This window comes from Sinocyclocheilus grahami, unplaced genomic scaffold (genome assembly GCF_001515645.1).
Source record: "Sinocyclocheilus grahami isolate Dianchi unplaced genomic scaffold, SAMN03320097.WGS_v1.1 scaffold73.1, whole genome shotgun sequence".
NCBI classification, from domain to species: domain Eukaryota; kingdom Metazoa; phylum Chordata; class Actinopteri; order Cypriniformes; family Cyprinidae; genus Sinocyclocheilus; species Sinocyclocheilus grahami.
The window spans coordinates 871,944-891,906 of record NW_015505252.1 but is presented as its reverse complement, the minus strand read 5'-3'; the positions used below and the strand labels follow the sequence as shown (position 1 = coordinate 891,906).

Here is a 19,963-nt window from a genome sequence, read left to right as displayed (position 1 = left end):
CTCATTTATTGACGAGCCACTCACTGCACAGAACAGACGCCGAGAGAGACGACACTGCGCCGGGAAAGTCAGACCTCACGTTCGCGGGACAGCACTGGCGAAATCTTCCAACTGAATCATAGCTAAGGTTTATCCAAAAAAGTCGCTAGGATTGTCAGTATATATATTCTACAGGAAAAAGCAGCTAAAAGCGTCTGAAAGTTGCTAAATCTAGTGCTAAAGTCACGCTCGTGTGTGTGTGTGAGACGCGGGAGCTGATGGCAGGGGGCGGTGGATATTTGTGGCGGTCAATGTGGATATTGTGGATGAGTTCTTCTGTGTCATCACGTTCTATTAGTTCTACAGCTTCAGTTTCAGAACTTTCATGCTTAGTAACACATACAGCTGTTCCCTCACCACAGTGCAACAGTGAATAGAGACCCCCCCCCCCAAACGCGTTCCGAACATTATTTAAACGAAACCGGTATTGCTGTATTTTAAAATTCATATCATAAGAAAAATAAACACCGGTATTCGGTATGAGCCGGTATACCGCCCAGCACTAGCAAGGTTTGAAATGTTTAGTGTGATAGCATAAATCGATGCTTACAGCTTTCTCTTTCCGCTTCTGTTTGATCATGTTGGACAGGACTTTGGCGCGTGATTGGCCCTCTCTGTCCAGCAGGTAAGCTGGCACCGCCCCTTCCGGTGTCTTGTCATCATCCTTCTGTTTGCTCTTCCTCTGCTCGTGCATCTTAATGCTGAACACAAATAAACACACAATAGTTGAGCGAAACCTCCTTGATCACTGCTGTCTATATTCTAACTGCAGTAAAGCTGACTGTAAGTAACGCTCACGTCTTCTTCATCTGGATCTTCTCGGCGTGTCTCTGTTTGTGGTAGAGTTTGGCTTTGAGGCCGATCATCTTTCTGGCTTTGTGCGATCGCTCGTGCACCTCACGGCTCTCCTTCTTCCTCTTCCTCTCGTGGTGGTCCAGACGGTAGCCATGCCGCTTGCGGTGTAACTCGATGTGCTCGTTCTGCGGCTGGACACAGACACAGGGTCATTTTAAAACTAGTTCAACCACAACTGGAAACTCAATATTCTGTAACATATTCTCAAATTACAGTCATTGCTAAATCATTGTTTACCCAAATATAAAACTACACCAGTATGAGCAGAACTGAACTTGCGGAGCTCACTATATTCAGCTATATTGAATGCAGAGGTAGTCATGGGAAATATGACTGTATGCAACAAGTGTTACGCATCACAAACCAAAGTGCAAACAAACAGTGGTATAAACATATAAAGATAACATGTGACTCACTGGGGTTTGTAATAACAACACTGAATGAAAAACAAATATTATAACCACCACATTCACAGTAATGAGTCATAGGTCTTGCATAATTTAACTAAGGTATTATATATTATATGGCATTATATATAGGGTTGCAAAGAGGTGGAAAATTTCCAGAAACTTTCCAAAAATCCCTGTAATATTCCCAAAAAAATCCTGGAATGTTTCCGAAATTTACTGGAAATGTTCCACCTTTTTGCAACCCTAATTATATAGTATAATAAAATAGTTTTAGTTATTGTAGTTAACTAAACTAAAATCACAACTAACTCAAATCAATTAAAAAAAACATCTATGCTACTTGAAATAAAATGATTGTTAAGTGGAATAAAATATACACAAACTTATTTGATTTGAGTTATTTGCCAAAGCAACATTTCTCATTTTTATTTGGTTTAACCTGATGTACTAAAATAACTAAACATAAAACTCAAATAAAAATGAATAAAAACCATGTAGACATATTTAAATAAACATAAACTGTTAAAAATGTCAAACACACACACACAACACATTTACAACAACTAAAATTAAACCAGAAAATAAAAATATTTATACACATATGCATGTGTATTTATTTACAGTATTATTATATTCTACGTTATAATAAATATATATTACATATATAATTACACTGTTACGTTTACCTAATATGAAACATTATAGATACAATATAAATAAATATATAATATTAAAAATGATATACACACACAATATTATGTTTATTTTGTAGAGAAGATTTTTTTTTTAGGGATGCACCGATATGAAAATTTTGGCCGATACCGATAACCGATTATTCTTTATTTTTGAAAGCCGATAACCGATATGTTGGCCGATAAATCGATCGCAAAACCTCGCCTGTTTTGAGTATTAATTATTGATACATTTTCTGAAAATAAATATATATGAAGTATATGTTTGTTAATGTAGGACTTAAATAAATAACAATTGATTCAGCGTTTGCGAAAAACAGTAGGAACTAAATATTTCGAGTGTTTGTTCTCTCGAGGATCACTGTAGGTGTAACACGCACAGAACAGCATGGCCGATGAACCTCCAGTGAAGAAAAGTAAAACAAATCATCTCTCAAATAATAAGGTTTGTGTTTTTCATATTACTGTGTTCGTTATACATTTGAAATTGTAAAAATGATCTACATTATCAGGCGGTTTTGTGCCACATTCATGGTCTAAATCTGTAAAAAAAACTCTGTTTATGCCAGTTTAATATCACGTGTTTGCAGGGCGAAGAGAGAATAAACTGGAGGAAATGGAAAGAACAAAGTAAGTGAAAGTTCAAATGTTAAATTAGTTCAAATGTTGTTAAAAATGTTCTACATTTAAGATTCAATTCTGATCGCATGTGATGTAAATCAAAGCATTACCGCAAAACCTCGCCTGTTTTGAGTATTAATTATTGATACATTTTCTGAAAATAAATATATATGAAGTATATATTTGTTAATGTAGGACTTAAATAAATAACAATTGATTCAGTGTTTGCGAAAAACAGTAGGAACTAAATATTTCGAGTGTTTGTTCTCTCGAGGATCACTGTAGGTGTAACACGCACAGAACAGCATGGCCGATGAACCTCCAGTGAAGAAAAATAAAACAAATCATCTCTCAAATAATAAGGTTTGTGTTTTTCATATTACTGTGTTCGTTATACATTTGAAATTGTAAAAATGATCTACATTATCAGGTGGTTTTGTGCCACATTCATGGTCTAAATCTGTAAAAAAAACTCTGTTTATGCCAGTTTAATATCACGTGTTTGCAGGGCGAAGAGAGAATAAACTGGAGGAAATGGAAAGAACAAAGTAAGTGAAAGTTCAAATGTTAAATTAGTTCAAATGTTGTTAAAAATGTTCTACATTTAAGATTCAATTCTGATCGCATGTGATGTAAATCAAAGCATTACTGTATAACTCACATAAATGGCATATAGATATCAGCTGTCACTCTTTATTTCCCAATAATATGTCTTACTGTTATGTCTTGTGTTATTTAAATGCTTATTTTATGATCAAAACAAATAATGCGATGCAATACAGTGATGACTGAGAGATAAACGTTCCTCAAAAGACTGATTATCATATTTGATACTCACATTTCAACATGATTTTAAAAAAAAAAAAGAAGAAAAAAAAGCATCATCAACCTCAGTCGAGTAAGTGTTCATCTTGAAATACTACTAACAATATCAAAGTTATTCTCATGTTTACTTCTTCATAAAAATCAGTAAAGATTTCACAGCAGAAACACGAGCTGAAGGTGTGCGACGGGTTTTGATCATTTAGAGGCCTCAGAAATTCGTATATCAGTGTAGTATTGGAATGCTGAATTCATTGCTGCTGTCTGCACTTTCATCCCTAGAGAAAGAAGAGAAGAGACAACGCAAAGAGAGCAAACTCATCCAGCAGCTGGAGAAACAGCAGCAGAAGAAACGGGAGGAAAATGAGCAGCAGGTTCAGCAGGAACAGCGGGAAAGTAAAGGTGAGCAGCACTGCAGAGATCAGAGCTTTGGTTTATTCATGCAGTAAGTGTACTAGACCGTGTACATCTCACTTTACTGTACTAGGGGTTTTCAATCTTTTAGAAACCATAAACTCCCAAATATGACCGTCCTTGTGCGAGGGACCTCCATCCGAAATTTAAAAGGCAACTATAGTTTCATGCATTTCAAAATAATAATAATATATAAATGTTACATTCTTAGGTTTTGCTACTCACTATAGTATTGCATGGTTATGTATGTATTTATTAATTTCATTTTCAAAATGATTTAATCATTGTAATTAGTGGTCGACCGATATTGGTTTTTTGACAGCCGATACCGATATCTTGGAAAGCAGGGTGGCTGATGGCCGATATACATTTATTTATTTTAATTAATATTTAAGAAATTTGAAAATGGATATAAATATTTAATAAAAAATATAGTAAAAAAGGAAGTAAACACCGTAACCAACAGGGCACTCAGTATTCTGGGAAGTTTGTGTGCTTTGGGAATCATATTTTTTCAAATAACGCCAAGGTAACACTCATTTTACATACAGCACACAGTGAAAATGACATGAATATGGCAGTGCGCAAATGTATAAAGCGCAGCATAATTTAAAATCACGAGTTTAAAGTTTGTCGATCGCACGTCTCCAGTCAAGCTGAACTCTCCAAGGTTTGTGAAATTAAATGTTCATTAGTCATTCAAAGATGTGTTTAAATGATATTAATGCATATTTGCTGAATGCTGACGGCAAACAAGAAAGTATTGTAATGTTTGCCTTTCTATTACTAATAATATAAAAGCAATCGTTATAATGCTTTTTGTATACATTTGAATTCCTTTGTTTAACCGTTCTATCTGATTATTAGACAGACTTCTATTCGTATTAGACAGAACTGTTAACGATGACAGTGAAAAAGAGATAAAAAAATAACGAACGCATCGGCCAAACAGGAAAACTTATCGGCCGATGCCGATATTTATAAAATGCCAAATATCGGCTGATATATCGGCCGACCACTAATTGTAATGCTTTTTAATCATATTTTTATTAGTTTATTTATTTATTTTTATACTGTTTTTCCACAGACCCCGGTTTGAAAACTCTGTTCCGTACTACATACTGTACTATACAGGATATACATTATAGTTAACTAAAACTAAAAAAAAAAAAAAAACTGAAATAAAATATAAAAATGTATTTTATTTCAGTTTTCTGCCAAGCCAACATTTCTCATTTTCATTTAGTGAAAATATGCCAAATATAATATTAAATAATATTGATACACTTAAAAAAACAAAAACAAACTAAAACTTAGATTAATACAAATATATAATATGCATTTTATTTTTTTAAACAACAAAATGACAACTATAACACGTCTATAATAATATATCAAAGATACTAAAATAACACTGGTACAGTACTATACCTTTCTTATTTGTCTTGTCAGGTCGTTTGTATACGTTGAGCGTGGCTCTGCCCGGTTCAGTGATGGATAATGCTCAGTCACCAGAGCTTCGCACGTACCTGGCGGGTCAGATCGCCCGGGCCTGCGCTGTGTTCTGCGTGGATGAGGTGGTCATATTCGATGAGCTGAGGGAGGACGTCAAGTAAGTTGATACTTTATAGTTTTTGTCTCTGATTATTATGTGCTGGCTATTGAAATAATCAGGAACTCACTTCAAAAACATTATCTTTATATGTCAGGAGCGTTGAGGGAGACTTCAGAGGCATTGGTAAGAAAGGCCAGGGCTGTGTCCAGCTCGCACGCGTCTTGCAATACCTCGAGTGTCCACAGTGAGTGCCGTCACAATCACATTTCAATCATATCAGTGTGCATCGACAACAGATTTAGCATTGTGTATGTATTGTGTGTGCAGGTATCTGCGGAAATCTTTCTTCCCGAAGCATCAGGACCTGCAGTTTGCTGGTGAGTATGAGAATCTAATATTGATTTTATTTTAGAGTTTGCGTAATCAGTTTAATTGGGCGTTTAAAGGAATAGTTCACCCAAAAAGGAACATTTCTGGAAAATGTCCTCACTCTCAGGTCATCCAAGATGTAGATGAGTTTGTTTCTTCATCAGGTTTGGAGAAATGTAGCATTGCATCACTTGCTCAGCAATGGATCCTCTGCAGTGAATGGGTGCCGTCAGAATGAGAGTCCAAACAGCTGATAAAAACATCGCAATAATCCACACCACTCCAGTCCATCAGTTAATGTCTTGAGAAGCCAAAAGCTGCGTGTTTGTAAGAAACAAATCCATAATTTCAAGGCAATTTTAACTTTAAAATGTCACTTCTGGCCAAAATACGAGTCCAATAACGAGTCTATCCCCTGTTTCTTACATCAAAATCCACACATATTTGTTTAGAGCTGTTTTGGACTGTGTTTTTGCTTGTAAAGGTGCTTGATATGTCTCTCCTGATTCAGATGAGATGACTTTTGTACTGAAGGAAGCAATATTATGGATTATGGACTCGTATTTTGGCAAGAAGCAACAGTTTAAAGTTAAAATAGCCTTGAAATTATGGATTTGTTTCTAACAAACACGCAGCTTTTGTCTTCTCAAGACATTAACTGATGGACTGGAGTGGTGTGGATTATTGTGATGTTTTTATCAGCTGTTTGGACTCTCATTCTGTCGGCACCCATTCACTGCAGAGCATCCATTGGTGAGCAAGTGATGGAATGCTACATTTCTCAAAATCTGATGAAGAAACAAACTCATATACCTCTTGGATAGTCTGAGGGTGAAGACATATTCAGCAAATTTTCATTTTTGGGTGAATTATTCCTTTAAGGTCTGTTGAATCCTCTGGACAGCCCACATCACATGCGCATCGATGAGGAGGTGGAGTTTCGAGAGGGGGTGGTGCTCAATCAGCCGAGCAAACCGGGGTTAGGGTCTTTCGTCAACTGCGGGATGAGGAAGGTGTGTGTTTGAAGACGCACAAACTAATTGATCTTTCATTGAACAGGACATGATCTCAGTCTGTCTATTCTGTCGACAGGAAGTTCAGATCGATAAACAGCTAAAAGCTGGACTGAGAGTGACTGTACAGCTCAACAAGAGCCAAAACAAAGGTACACACACACACTGCATACAGTATTATTATTTTTTTGCTCTAACAGTAACAACACTGGTTTTCAGAGATGTATTACATCAGATCTGTTGTCCAGACATTTCTGTGACGTATATCTGAACCCTGTGTTTTTCAGAGGGCAAGGTGTATAAAGGTGTTGTTGTGGCTCCTCACGTCCCGAGGACAGAGGGTGGGCTGTACTGGGGCTACAGCGTCCGTCTGGCTTCCTGTCTCAGTGAGTTCTGCCCATTTAGTCATCTATTTCCCCTCGTTTCATCCTTTACTCTCCATCAACTAGTACAACTAAAAATTGTCTCTCTGTATGTGTGTGTATGTGTGTGTGTGTGTAGGTGCTGTGTTCACAGAGTGTCCGTATAAAGATGGATATGATCTGACCATCGGTACATCAGAGAGAGGAAAAAACGTAGATCACGTCACACTTCCTCCATTCAAGTGAGTTTTGCACAAGTTTATGTCCATGTCTTATTTTAATGCTGATGAATGTATTTAAAGCAATAGATCACCCAAAAATAAAAAAAAATAGCTGAAAATGTCCTCACTCTGAGGCCATCCAAGATGTGGATGAGTTTGTTTCTTCATCAGATTTGGAGAAATGTAGCATTGCATCACTTGCTCACCAATGGATCCTCTGCAGTGAATGGGTGCCGTCAGAATGAGAGTCCAAACAGCTGATAAAAACATCACAATAATCCACAAGTCATCCAATCCAGTCCAGTCCACCAGTTAATGTCTTGAGAAGACAAAAGCTGCATGTTTGTAGGAAACAAATCCATCATTAAGAGTTTTTTAACTTCAAGTCATCACTTCTGGACAAAATATGAGTCCATAATTCATAGTAACGCTTCCTCCAGTGAAAAAGTCTATCTCCTGTTGTCCTCTCACATCAAAATCTACCCACGTGTTTGTTTAGAGCTGTTTTGGCTTTTAAACGGTGCTTAATCTGTGCAGATTTCCCTCCTGATTCAGACCAGATGACTTTTTCAATGGAGGAAGCAGTATTGTGGAATCGTATTTTTGCCGTTTAATGTCTTGATGGATTTGTTTCTTACAGACACACAGCTTTCGGCTTCTCTAGACATTAACTGATGGACTGGAGTGGTGTTGATTACTTGTGGATTATTGTGATGTTTTTATCAGCTGTTTGGATTCTCATTCTGACGGCACCCATTCACTGCAGAGGATCCATTGGTGAGCAAGTGATGCAATGCTACATTTTTCCAAATCTGATGAAAAAACAAACTCATCTACATCTTGGATGACCTGAGGGTGAGTATGTTTTCATTTTTGGGTGAACTATTCCTTTAAATATTCTGTGAGAAATAAAGCTCAATGTTGTTTTCTATCAGGCGTATGCTGGTGGTGTTCGGAGGTCTTCAGGGTTTAGAAGCGAGTGTTGATGCCGATGAGAACCTGAACATCACTGATCCCAGCGTGCTCTTTGACCTTTACCTCAACACCTGTCGGGGGCAGGGCAGTCGCACCATCCGCACCGAGGTGAGACAGAACATGCATTTATATCAAGGGGTCCATATGGAAACGTTTTCTTTTGAACAAAACCTTGTTATAGTGAAAATGACATCTTTTTACCCTAGAATCCTTTTTGGGCAAAGTTCATGTTTTCTTGTTTAAAGGCCTGTTCACAGCAAAGAAATTATTATAACTATAAAGTTTTTAAAAAATCACTCTAATTCTATAAGACTATAGAAAGTCCACACTACAACTAAAGTTTGTGATTGTTGATGACAATTATAAATCTAGTACATTTTGTTTATTTGTTAGGTTAAGCTCACAAAGAATTGTCAATCTAAGGAAAAATACAAATGAAGAAAAAAAGAAATTATATTTTACATTTTAGGTCCAGAAAGATGTTTTTCATTCTAATTCTATCAATAAATCCTATTACATTCCTTTTGCATACGTGTTATTTTAGTATTGTTTATATACTATTGCAGTATTTATTACAATTTTGAATGAGCTTTTATATTTTGTTAATTTAAGCTGTATTAAATTTAGTCATGTGCTTTTGTCAGTTTTGTGATTTTTAAAAAATATTTTTTTTGGGCTTCTTATTTCAGCTTTTTACATCATTTTATTACTTCAACTTGAACTTTTTTTTATTTCACTTAGTTAAGGGAACATTTCTAATTTTCATTAGTTTTTTTTTTCCCCCTAATATTTTTATTTCAGCAATTTCAATTAATGATTTAAAAAAAAATACTTTTTGTTAACAGTAACAACACTCCAGCTTGATAATGCAGTAATTAAAATCATAATATATAGTCGGCACTAACAGTCGCTGCAACAAATACTACTATGGTGTATACTTTACTTATGTGCATATATTGTGCATTTTACTATAACGACACAGACGAAAAATGTCACTTTCATTTTTTTCCAGCTGATGAATGATAAAAACATTGACAGTCAGTCAGAATCAGAGCGTAAGCATTTAAAGTGGCAGATGACAAAAACTGCGGCATATGCTTGTAATAAACGAGACCTTATCATGTGTTGATGTGGATGGCAATCGCTATAGTTATCATTCTGTTCAGTTGAAATGAAGTAAATGTTTTTCTCTTTCATACAGGAGGCCATATTAATCAGTTTATCAGGACTCAGGCAGAAAATCGCAGCTGTGTTTCCAGACCAATTCAAAGGATGACCACAGGAAGTACATTTGCAGAACCACAGGAAGTACAGCTGTCAAGACCTAAACAATGTACGTTATTGTGAATCATTTTGTATTGAAATATTAGTTTTGTCTCACTAAACTGTCATGCATATCGTGTTTATAACTATAAACAAACAAATCATGAAACTCAAGTCTGTTTTCAAATGTATACGTTTATTTTTTCAGACAGGCATGTAAAGAACATTCACAATGAGCAAAACAGTCAGCTCATACTGTCAAATCACTGCAGTCATGAGTAATAATTATCATCATAATAATACTGATTTCAGTCTGCGACCCTTCCAGAGTTAAAGCATCTTCATACAAATGCCCCAGATGGTTTTTACCCACAATCCCTCTGCTCTTGTGCTCGGGCAGATGGCCGATTTTAAATAACGAAATGAATGAAGAAAAAACACTCGACATTATGGGTGATAACTGAGATTATTATCGAGCAGGACTTGAAAATGAGAAATACTTGGGATGTTTACAATGAAATATGTCATTCAAAACTATAAGTTCTTCTCATGCTTGTTGATTTTTGACACTTGATGATTAGAGGCGATATGAGCATCATTTGGTGATGCACGTTCACCCACAAATGAAAATATGCTGAAAATGTCCTCACCCTCAGGTCATCCAAGATGTGGATGAGTTTGTTTCTTCATCAGGTTTGGAGAAATGTAGCATTCCATCACTTGCTCAGCAGTGGATGCTCTGCAGTGAATGGGTGCCGTCAGAATGAGAGTCCAAACAGCTGATAAAAACATCACAATAATCCACACCACTCCAGTCCATCAGTTAACATCTTGTGAAGCAAAAAGCTGCATGTTTGCAAGAAACAAATCCATCATTAAGACATTTTAACTTCAAACCTTTGCTTTTGGCTAAAATATGAGTCCTCTATACATAATATTGCTTTTTCAGTGAAATGTCATCTTGTCAGAACCAGGAGAGAAATCTGCACAGATCAAGCACCGTTTACAAGCCAAAACACTTCTAAACAATTATGCTGTGAGAGGACAACACAGGATGGACTTTTTCACTGGAGGAAACGTTATTATGGATTATGGACTGTATATGCTTTAGCTAGAAGCAATGGTTTAAGTTTTAAAAACATCTTAATTATGGATTTGTTTCTTACAAACACACAGCTTTTGGCTTCTCAAGACATTAACTGGTGGACTGGAGAGGTGTGGATTACTTGTGGATTATTGTGATGTTTTTATCAGCTGTTTGGACTCTCATTCTGACGGCACCCATTCACTGCAGAGCATCCACTGGTGAGCAAGTGATGCAAAGTGATGCAATGCTACATTTCTCCAAACCTGATGAAGAAACAAACTCATCTACATCTTGGATGGCCTGAGGGTGAGTAACTGTTCAGAACTGTTCCTTTCTGGGTGAACTATTTCTTTAATGCAAACGAATCCGAGCAGTTGTGTTATTTATGGGGTTTGTACAAATCAAAGGCAAGACATTCAAAGCAGCACATACGTTAACCAGACTACCACTACCCATTACCAGTGACAACTTGAGTTCTCCAATGAAAGCACAGTGCCGAAACAGCGTCGTCCAATGAGAGCAGAGCATTTACAACAGTCATATGAAATACTCATTTGGAAACAGAAGCGAGTCATAGCGTGATATACACTAACAGCTGTAGCCAGAGAAATTCAAGTTGTACAACTGATCAATAACATTACGACTACTTGGTAAAAAGGTCATAATAAATTGAAAGGCCTCGACACATTATAAACGGCGACACAGTATGTTAGTGATTTTTGGTGTTGGTTATGAATAATAGTACATTTCGTTTACGTCTTGGGTTATATGATATATCCGGGTCATATTTCACCCCATAATCAAAAGAAAAGGAAGAAATTATTTTTAACATTATGCCTATTTTAGGTCCAGATTTCTGGGTGAACTATTTCTTTAATGCAAACGAATCCGAGCAGTTGTGTTATTTATGGGGTTTGTACAAATCAAAGGCAAGACATTCAAAGCAGCACATACGTTAACCAGACTACCACTACCCATTACCAGTGACAACTTGAGTTCTCCAATGAAAGCACAGTGCCGGAAACAGCGTCGTCCAATGAGAGCAGAGCATTTACAACAGTCATATGAAATACTCATTTGGAAACAGAAGCGAGTCATAGCGTGATATACACTAACAGCTGTAGCCAGAGAAATTCAAGTTGTACAACTGATCAATAACATTACGACTACTTGGTAAAAAGGTCATAATAAATTGAAAGGCCTCGACACATTATAAACGGCGACACAGTATGTTAGTGATTTTTGGTGTTGGTTATGAATAATAGTACATTTCGTTTACGTCTTGGGTTATATGATATATCCGGGTCATATTTCACCCCATAATCAAAAGAAAAGGAAGAAATTATTTTTAACATTATGCCTATTTTAGGTCCAGTAATATGTTTTGCAAATGTCCTTAGTTATTATATGTTGAAGTATTTTCTGTTTGGCTTTATTTTTTTATTTCAGTTTTAGTCATTTTAGTACTTAACCTTATTTTAGTTAGTTACGGCAACATTTCTCATTTTCATTTAAGTTTTTCTTGTAATATTTTAATTGGCTTTTATTTTTATATTTTGAGTTTTCGTTTTAATTTTAGTTTACGTTTGATTAATTTTGTTGTGTATGTTATTAGCCTTTTTAATATTTCTATTTAATTTATTTTAATTTCAGTTTTAGTCATTTTTAAAAATCTAGCATTAAAAATGTAAAAGGTTCACTTTCGAAAGGAATTCAACAAACTCATTTCGGTTATTTGCCAAAGCAACATTTAAAACTTTCATAAAGTTTTTTTAAAATGTACGTTTTTATCAGATTTTAATTTTTTTTCAGCTTCATTTCAAATAATGAAAATGATTTGTAATATAGCTAACAATAACAACACTCCTGCATAATTAGATAATACAGTAATAATAATCACAATATACTGACTTTATTTTAAATAAGCATATATTGCATTTAGTGCATCAAATATGACTATAATGTATACTTTAATGTACATGTACCGTACAATTAAAATGTATTTTCATATCAGTAATGAAAATCGGCTGTGAAATGTTTAAATACTTTAAAACGCGTAAATGGTTCAATATAGGCCTGGTTTTCTTTATTTCTCTTCTAATTTTGTGGCGCAAAATGACCCGGACGTGTCTTGTAGAGGATGATTCAGTGAAGCTCTAGCGCCATATTAAATGGAATTATAGAATGTTCTAGAACTTTGACTGACATTTGGTCAGGTTTCATATAACTTCATTCATAAAGGTATAAAGGCATAAATAGCTCTCCGTTTCAACACCTTCCCAAAAAGTACAGAAAATGTGTTATTTATCTGAAAATGATGTGATTTAAAATGACCATTTTTTTAGTATTTTCTTGTAATTTGTCTTGTTTAGGGCATTTTAAAACTATATAAACTTGTAAAAATATTTTTTTTTTTGGAATAACAATTGACATAGTTCTTATTTACACCATAGAACATACTCTTAATCTTGTGAAGTAGTTAAATTCTGATTCCTATTCTCTGGTAGTTTCACATGACTAACATTCAAATGTGTTGGTTGTACCACGAGATGTGAATGAATCTTCTATTTGGCAACTGACATAAAGGATTTCTCTTTCATTCTCCATCCAAAAGGCCTTCGTTCTCTGAGAAATGACCGATTCTGGGTGAAAAACTGTGTAAGAGAAGGCTTAGGAAAGCTTCACGGCAGTACCGTCACGCTTGAGACAAGAAACGTTCCATCATCTGTTCATTTTTCTAAGGGAAACTAAGCTTGTCCACCCTTGGCTTGTTCCTGGATCCCTGCATGGCCTCCATTTTGGCTCAGTCACTAATCCAGATCAAAGAGAAACCAGCAGCCGTTCTGAGCAGGCAATTTGAAATGGTAGCCATTTTGGATCAGAAGGTCACAGAGGTACAGAAAGCCACCATGTTGGCTCCAACTCACCAGGCATGTTGGATGTGTTTCTCACCACGTCGGGTGGCTGTAGCTGATGTTGTACTGCTTGGCCCAGCGCGCAAACACCTGTTTCTCAGTGATGAAGCGGTGGTGTGATCCGCGGCGCCCCCTCTCGTTCTGGAGGTACGTCACACACTCGTCTGGACCTCTGGGTTTGTAATAGTGATAGGGCATCCGTTTGGGCTGAGGACGCTTCCTACAGGAAACTGTATTTCAGGGACTATATTCTAGTGAGACATTCTTAGACTAAAATAATGAAAATAATGCTTTATAATGACATGATGAAATGTACTGTTGCCCAATCAACATTCGAGAGAAACTGCACCTTTTGAAGGTCAAATGATTTCATCTTACCCACAATGGTTTGGCGGCACCATCCCATAAACCTTTATGTTGTCGCACATCTCTATGGCAATGACCATGGTAAACCAGCCGGTGCTTAACCAGGACTGAGACTTTTTTCTGTGAAAAATATAGCAATTTCAATGTTCGAACAATACAATAAAGAACAATTTAGGGATGTTTGTAAATGTTAAAATATAATTACATATTTAATTATTATAATTTAATATTTAAGCTTACATAATTTCTCCATATTTATTTTTTATTTCTATTGTATATATAAAAATACAAGAAAGTTGTATTTGATTGTTTTAGAACTAGGCGATAAATCAATATTGATATTTATTGAAAAAATAAATCCACATTATTATTATTATTATTATTTTAATACATATTATAGAACCGATATATATATTTAACCATGCTGTAGTAGGTTTTATTATTAAATAAAATACAATTTAAAAACAAAACACAACAAAAATAAATAAAATACATTAACAAATGAAATATAAAAAAAATAAACGTATTTTATTTCAAACTAATAAAAATGTTAAAAAAAATCTAAACATTTAACAGAATTTAAAAATAAAATCTAATTTAAATATTAACAAGAACTATAATAGTAAACTTGTAGTATACAAGTTCTGTTTTTGATGAATACAATGAAAATAAAAATTGTTCTCATTTCATCACATTTTAAAAGATCGATTCAATTGTTTATAAATTATTCAATTGTTTTGTAAATTAATTTCATTAGACACTATTTTTGAAGATAACTTTGTATTAAATCGTAAAACACAAAATCCAGAAAAAAAGGGAAAACTAAGAATTTGGGGAAAATAAGCGATTTCATGGTGCCCTAAATTAAAAGGTAGCTTACCTGTAAACAAACAAGTTATGTGTACATTCATCTTTGAAGTACAACAAATATGTGGGATGCATTTGAATATTATAGTAACAATTAAAATAACATTGAAAAAAAAAAAAAAATACATACATAAACATGTTCAAATTAAAGTACCCAAAGGAAGTGACGTGCTTACCTGTCTCGGCCGGTCTCTTTCTGAAAGAGCGTGTCGAACCTCTGCATTTTGCCGGGTGAGATGAAGAAGAAGGACAGGTTACTGTAGGTCATACTGACTCTCTGGATCAGCCGGTACAGCGTTCCCTTCGCGTCGCGGCCGATCTTCGTCGACGGGCCCCAGAATATGATGGCATGGCTCTCTGAGCGATTGAGGAACTCGGCGGGTTTGCGAACCACACGGAATACGCTGGAATGAGCCACGACGCGCACGCTGGTCCGGTTCCCCACGTCTGATTCGTAGCCGGAGGTTGGAGCGTCGTTCATGCGGATGACACACTCTGTACGGTCGATCTCGTCTCCGGCGTGAGTCCCCAACATGTGACTAGAGCTGGTCACTAACGCACACTGACGGCAGTGCAGGCTCATGCTCTGAAACAACAATGCAGCAACTTACGTGAGCCGGCATTTAAAAATTCTACTGCATTTTGCCATATAGCAAATAATATATATATTTATTATATATTATTTTTTTTCTAATTTATTTCAATTCTTTTTATTAATCATTATCATTAATTATTTGATTAATTAGCTATTAATCCATAATTTAATGAAGGCTTCAAGTGTTTCTTTCCATTCAGCAAATAATATATCAGATGTATTTTTAAATATATTTCAAAATATACAAAAATTGGTCAAAAATAATAAAGCTAATATAGATGTTAAAATATATTTACATATTTAATTAATTAATATAATTTTTTTAAAATTGTTATTTTTTTATTTTTCATTGTTTTTAATTAATTATATATTTAATGTACTTAATTTCTTAATACATTTTTTTTTGGACAAATGCTTTTATTTTGTTTTTGTTTTTATTTATTTTACGTTTTATATTGATTTTTCATTCATTTTCAAAGTAAACATATGTATATGAATACAATTTTATTTTTTTTAATACATTTTGCATTCACCCAAGATATATTTTAAGATGGAGGTTTACAAGAAGAATGTTTATAAGAAAAACTTTAAATTGGTATTCACTTTAGCTGTGATATTTACAGCATCTCTCTCTCTCTCTCTCTCTCTCTCTCTATATATATATATATATATTAGTGCTGTCAACTGATTAATTGCGATTAATCGCATCCAAGATAAAAGTTTTTGTTTGCGTAATATATCTGTGTGTACTGTGTATATATAAATACACACAGTATATATTTAGAAAATATTTACATGCATATATTTATATAATTTATATTATATATATAAATATATTTAATATAAAAACAACATATTTTTCTTCTCTCTCTCTCTCTCTCTCTCTCTCTCTCTCTCTCTCTCTATATATATATATATATATTAGTGCTGTCAACTGATTAATTGCGATTAATCGCATCCAAGATAAAAGTTTTTGTTTGCGTAATATATCTGTGTGTACTGTGTATATATAAATACACACAGTATATATTTAGAAAATATTTACATGCATATATTTATATAATTTATATTATATATATAAATATATTTAATATAAAAACAACATATTTTTCTTAAATATATACATGCATGTGTGTGTATTTATATATACATAATAAATAAACAGTACACACACATATATAAACAAAAAACTTCTATTTTGGATGCGATTAATCACGATTAATCGTTTGACAGCACTAATATATATATATATATATATATAATTTTTTTTTTTTTTACTGGATGGGTTAGAAATATTATTTGTAAAAGTTTTGGCAGCACCTTGTTGCCGTAAACAGGAGCGTATCCCTCCTTCCCGGCCCATTTCTTGAGGTTGGTGTGTTTGACGGCGTGGCGAAACTCGTTGACTTTAAAGGGGCTGTAAAGATCAGCTGAGCTGTTGGAGCTGTAGAGGATGAGGAGGGTCATGATGAGGAAGACCGCCCCATAAATCACCATCCGCTGCCCCTGCTGCCACTGCTGAGGAAACACAGATGAGCTCATCAGCTTACCGACCAATGACTGACAGTCACTTCATACATAAACACTGGAGGAAATCAGATTAGCATCGATCATTTCACATGCAAAAGACACTTTTAAGCTTTTTATATGAGCATTATCTGTATGTTTTGCTATATGTTTTATTAGAGTGTATTTAAATATTATACAAATTTAATGTTCCTTGAAATACAAAAATCACGCAGGTATTTTATATTGATTACTGAATGCTGAGTACTTTATTTTAGATTTATGGCATAATAAATGCATCTAACAGTGTTGATAGAATGTTAAATTTTAAGTTAAATGCAAATGTTTTATTTGTTTTAAATCTGGAAAGCGCGAACAAACAATACACATACAAAAAAGTGGAGAAACAGTCTAATATACATACATTATTTCTATATATATATATATATATACATATATGTGTGTGTGTGTGTGCGTGTGTATTATAATTAAAAAAAAATTTGAAAAGTATTTATTTGATAAAAAATACAGTAAAAACTGTAATATTGTGAAATATTACAATTTCAAACAACTGTTTTCTATTTTAATATATTTTGAAATGTAATCCTAAATGTATTGTAAGAGACTTCTTTCAAAAGCATTTCAAAATTCGAATTAATCCAAACTTCGGACCAGTTGTGTAAATGATTTCGAAACATATTTTTTAAGGGTTTTTCTACTCACTTTATCTACAACCCGCAGTCTCATTCTCCTGCTGCTCTTCTATCAGGGTTCAGTGCTCATGCCTAGAGAGAGTGCCAAAAAACACCCACACCTGTAACACCAATTATATACCAATTCTGTTCAAACATATTCAGAAATCACATGCAGAGGTATTTTAAGAACCCATTTCCCATGGATTTACACAAGCCATGCTTTATAGAAATATGAATCAAATGCACACACAAAAAAACAACAGCTTGTCCATGCAATCGGCAGTCAATCACACAAGAAAATAATTTAATATTTAATCTGGCAGGAGACAAACACCCAGGACACTGAAACCTGACACCAGTTCCTTTAAATATAAATCAGGTTATGAAGCTAAGACACGAGCAGAGCCTAAATATGTATTTATTTGTTGGAAAAATCCAATATTTTGGTCTGAACAGCATACTGCAACAAATATATATTAAAATCTGATACAAGAAGTCACACCTCCAGGGCCTCTTTAAAACTACAAAGGCCATTTACCCGAGATAAACTAATATATGTACAGTCTTGCAAATCAAAATGCATTTTTCACACACATTATTATGCACCTGCGTTGATGAAAACACATCATAAAGCATGTGTGTGTGATGCTCATGTAAGCTGCTGCTATCATCGGGAGAAAGCAGAATAAACCGATTGACGGCGCGTGACAACACAAGCAGACGACGATTCTTACCGATGCGTCAGGGCTTTATTCTGGATGCTGTTGAATCCGAGCATCATCTTCTTCATCATCATCATCAATCCCTCCGCCGCCTCATAATCAGCTCCGCCGAAGAAGCGAGTGCGCATGCGCCGCACATTACTGAAGCCGCTCATGACGCCAGTACCGAATCGACCAATCAAAACGCTCCCACACGCTGCGGACGCGATGAGAGAGAAACTCAACACTGATAATCTGAATGATTTCTGAAGATCACGTGACACTGAAAATACAGCTGTGATCACAGAGATAAATTACATTTTAACATGTAATCAAATAGGAAACTTATTTTAATTGTAAAAAAACATTTCACAATATTGAAGTTGTTTTTCTGTATTTTGGATCAAATAAATGCAGCCTTGATGAGCAGAAGACACTTTTTTTAATAACACTAAACATTTTTATCTAAAACATATATATATAGTAAATTGACAGAAAAGGCAATACAAACCACATACACATTAAATTACAATACTGCTAAGTTTATTAACTGCCAATTTAAATTTCAGATATAGAGCAAGATAATCTACACCAAATTATGTGTGTAAGAATATCTTAAATTAAAAACACATAGCTAAAAAAATAAGACACAATGTAATGTAAAAAAACACATTATATTAAATATCATCGTATGATATTAATCCATAATGTGACCTCATTATATATTAATCTACAAATGCAGTTAGATTCTCTCGGGTTAATATATGAAAAAGATAAACATTGCTAAGATAAGCACCAAAAACCATCTTAAGCGAACACATGCATGCAATACAGAAAATAATAGAGTTTGGCTCAGCAGTAACATTTTGCCCTTTGGAATAAATACAAAAATAAATGTTTATAATCATAAAAGCACAGTACAGAAAACCTTTTTAAGTAAAAATCTTGGGTTAGGTGGTGAATGATAAAATTCTCTAGAAACACACACATAAAATAATCAAATAAAAAGTGCAATCAAAGCAAAATGTAAAAAGAAAAGCCGAGTTTTCTGGGAAGAAATGGACATAATTTTGTCGATGAGATGAGAATGTTAAATGCTTAAAAAACATCTTGCTAAGAAGTATTAGAAAATTACAGTGTTAATCATAAAAACATCAGTGTCAAAAAATGGTGTTGTATTCTGCTGGATTCAAACGAATAAAAATATACATTTTTAATATTACTTAAAATATTACCACATCTAACTCTGCATAAATGAATGCAGTGATTAAATGTAGTATTATAAGTTTTGAGCATATATGTCACAGATTATATAATATGATATTGCCGTATTTACACCGATCAGATGGCATGCATTATACATGAAGTGATTTTGTATGATTTTTCAGAATGAATCATTTGAGAGATTAATGTAACATCTGCTAAGTAAACGGCAAGATCTGAGCAAGTTCAGTGTGTGACAGGAAGTGGAATATGCTGTTAGTGAGTTCTCTCTAAGCTTGAGTTTACAGCAGACCAGCAGTCTATAGTGGTTAAAGCAGATCAGTGTGTAGTAACCTTTGCGTACCTTGTCAGTGTCGTGTGCTTTGCTTGGCCATTTGTTGTGATAAACTGGAAAGT

General features: G+C 34.4%; 3 protein-coding genes across 8 annotated transcripts in view; 1 reads left to right on the top strand and 2 right to left on the bottom strand.

Annotated features, from left to right (window-relative positions):
- LOC107585652 (ribosome biogenesis protein NSA2 homolog) overlaps positions 1-1,032 on the bottom strand; it is a 3,333-nt gene extending 2,301 nt beyond the window's left edge. Inside the window, exons 1-2 of the mRNA XM_016272763.1 lie at positions 838-1,032; positions 590-740 (exon numbers count right to left, since the gene is read on the bottom strand). Of these exons, the coding sequence (XP_016128249.1) occupies positions 590-740; positions 838-905 (219 nt within the window). The 5' untranslated portion in view covers positions 906-1,032. The remainder of the gene's footprint in view (positions 1-589; positions 741-837) is intronic.
- A 1,305-nt stretch (positions 1,033-2,337) lies between these two features.
- Positions 2,338-9,785, top strand: LOC107585703 (putative methyltransferase C9orf114 homolog). Of its 3 annotated transcripts, none has more exons than XM_016272835.1 (12): positions 2,338-2,441; positions 2,587-2,626; positions 3,722-3,841; positions 5,306-5,465; positions 5,563-5,652; positions 5,736-5,785; positions 6,660-6,790; positions 6,870-6,942; positions 7,078-7,176; positions 7,292-7,394; positions 8,309-8,456; positions 9,550-9,785. In XM_016272835.1, the coding sequence occupies exons 1-12, from the start codon at positions 2,385-2,387 to the stop codon at positions 9,622-9,624; spliced, it is 1,146 nt and encodes a 381-aa protein (XP_016128321.1). In that variant the 5' UTR covers positions 2,338-2,384; the 3' UTR covers positions 9,625-9,785. The 3 variants fall into 3 exon arrangements, with proteins under 3 accessions (XP_016128321.1, XP_016128322.1, XP_016128320.1); XM_016272836.1 differs by lacking the exons at positions 2,338-2,441; positions 2,587-2,626 and adding exons at positions 2,870-2,980; positions 3,126-3,165; XM_016272834.1 differs by lacking the exons at positions 2,338-2,441; positions 2,587-2,626 and adding exons at positions 2,870-2,980; positions 3,105-3,165.
- A 3,291-nt stretch (positions 9,786-13,076) lies between these two features.
- LOC107585702 (alpha-N-acetylgalactosaminide alpha-2,6-sialyltransferase 6-like) lies at positions 13,077-18,462 on the bottom strand. Of its 4 annotated transcripts, XM_016272832.1 has the most exons (7): positions 18,377-18,462; positions 17,671-17,761; positions 16,762-16,959; positions 15,023-15,432; positions 13,992-14,099; positions 13,626-13,833; positions 13,077-13,508 (listed from the first exon to the last, which is right to left on the bottom strand). In XM_016272832.1, the coding sequence occupies exons 2-6, from the start codon at positions 17,692-17,694 to the stop codon at positions 13,647-13,649; spliced, it is 927 nt and encodes a 308-aa protein (XP_016128318.1). In that variant the 5' UTR covers positions 17,695-17,761; positions 18,377-18,462; the 3' UTR covers positions 13,077-13,508; positions 13,626-13,646. The 4 variants fall into 4 exon arrangements, with proteins under 4 accessions (XP_016128318.1, XP_016128315.1, XP_016128319.1 ...); XM_016272829.1 differs by having other exon boundaries at positions 13,077-13,833; XM_016272833.1 differs by having other exon boundaries at positions 13,077-13,833; positions 16,762-16,956.
- Between the last annotated feature and the right edge of the window lie 1,501 nt (positions 18,463-19,963).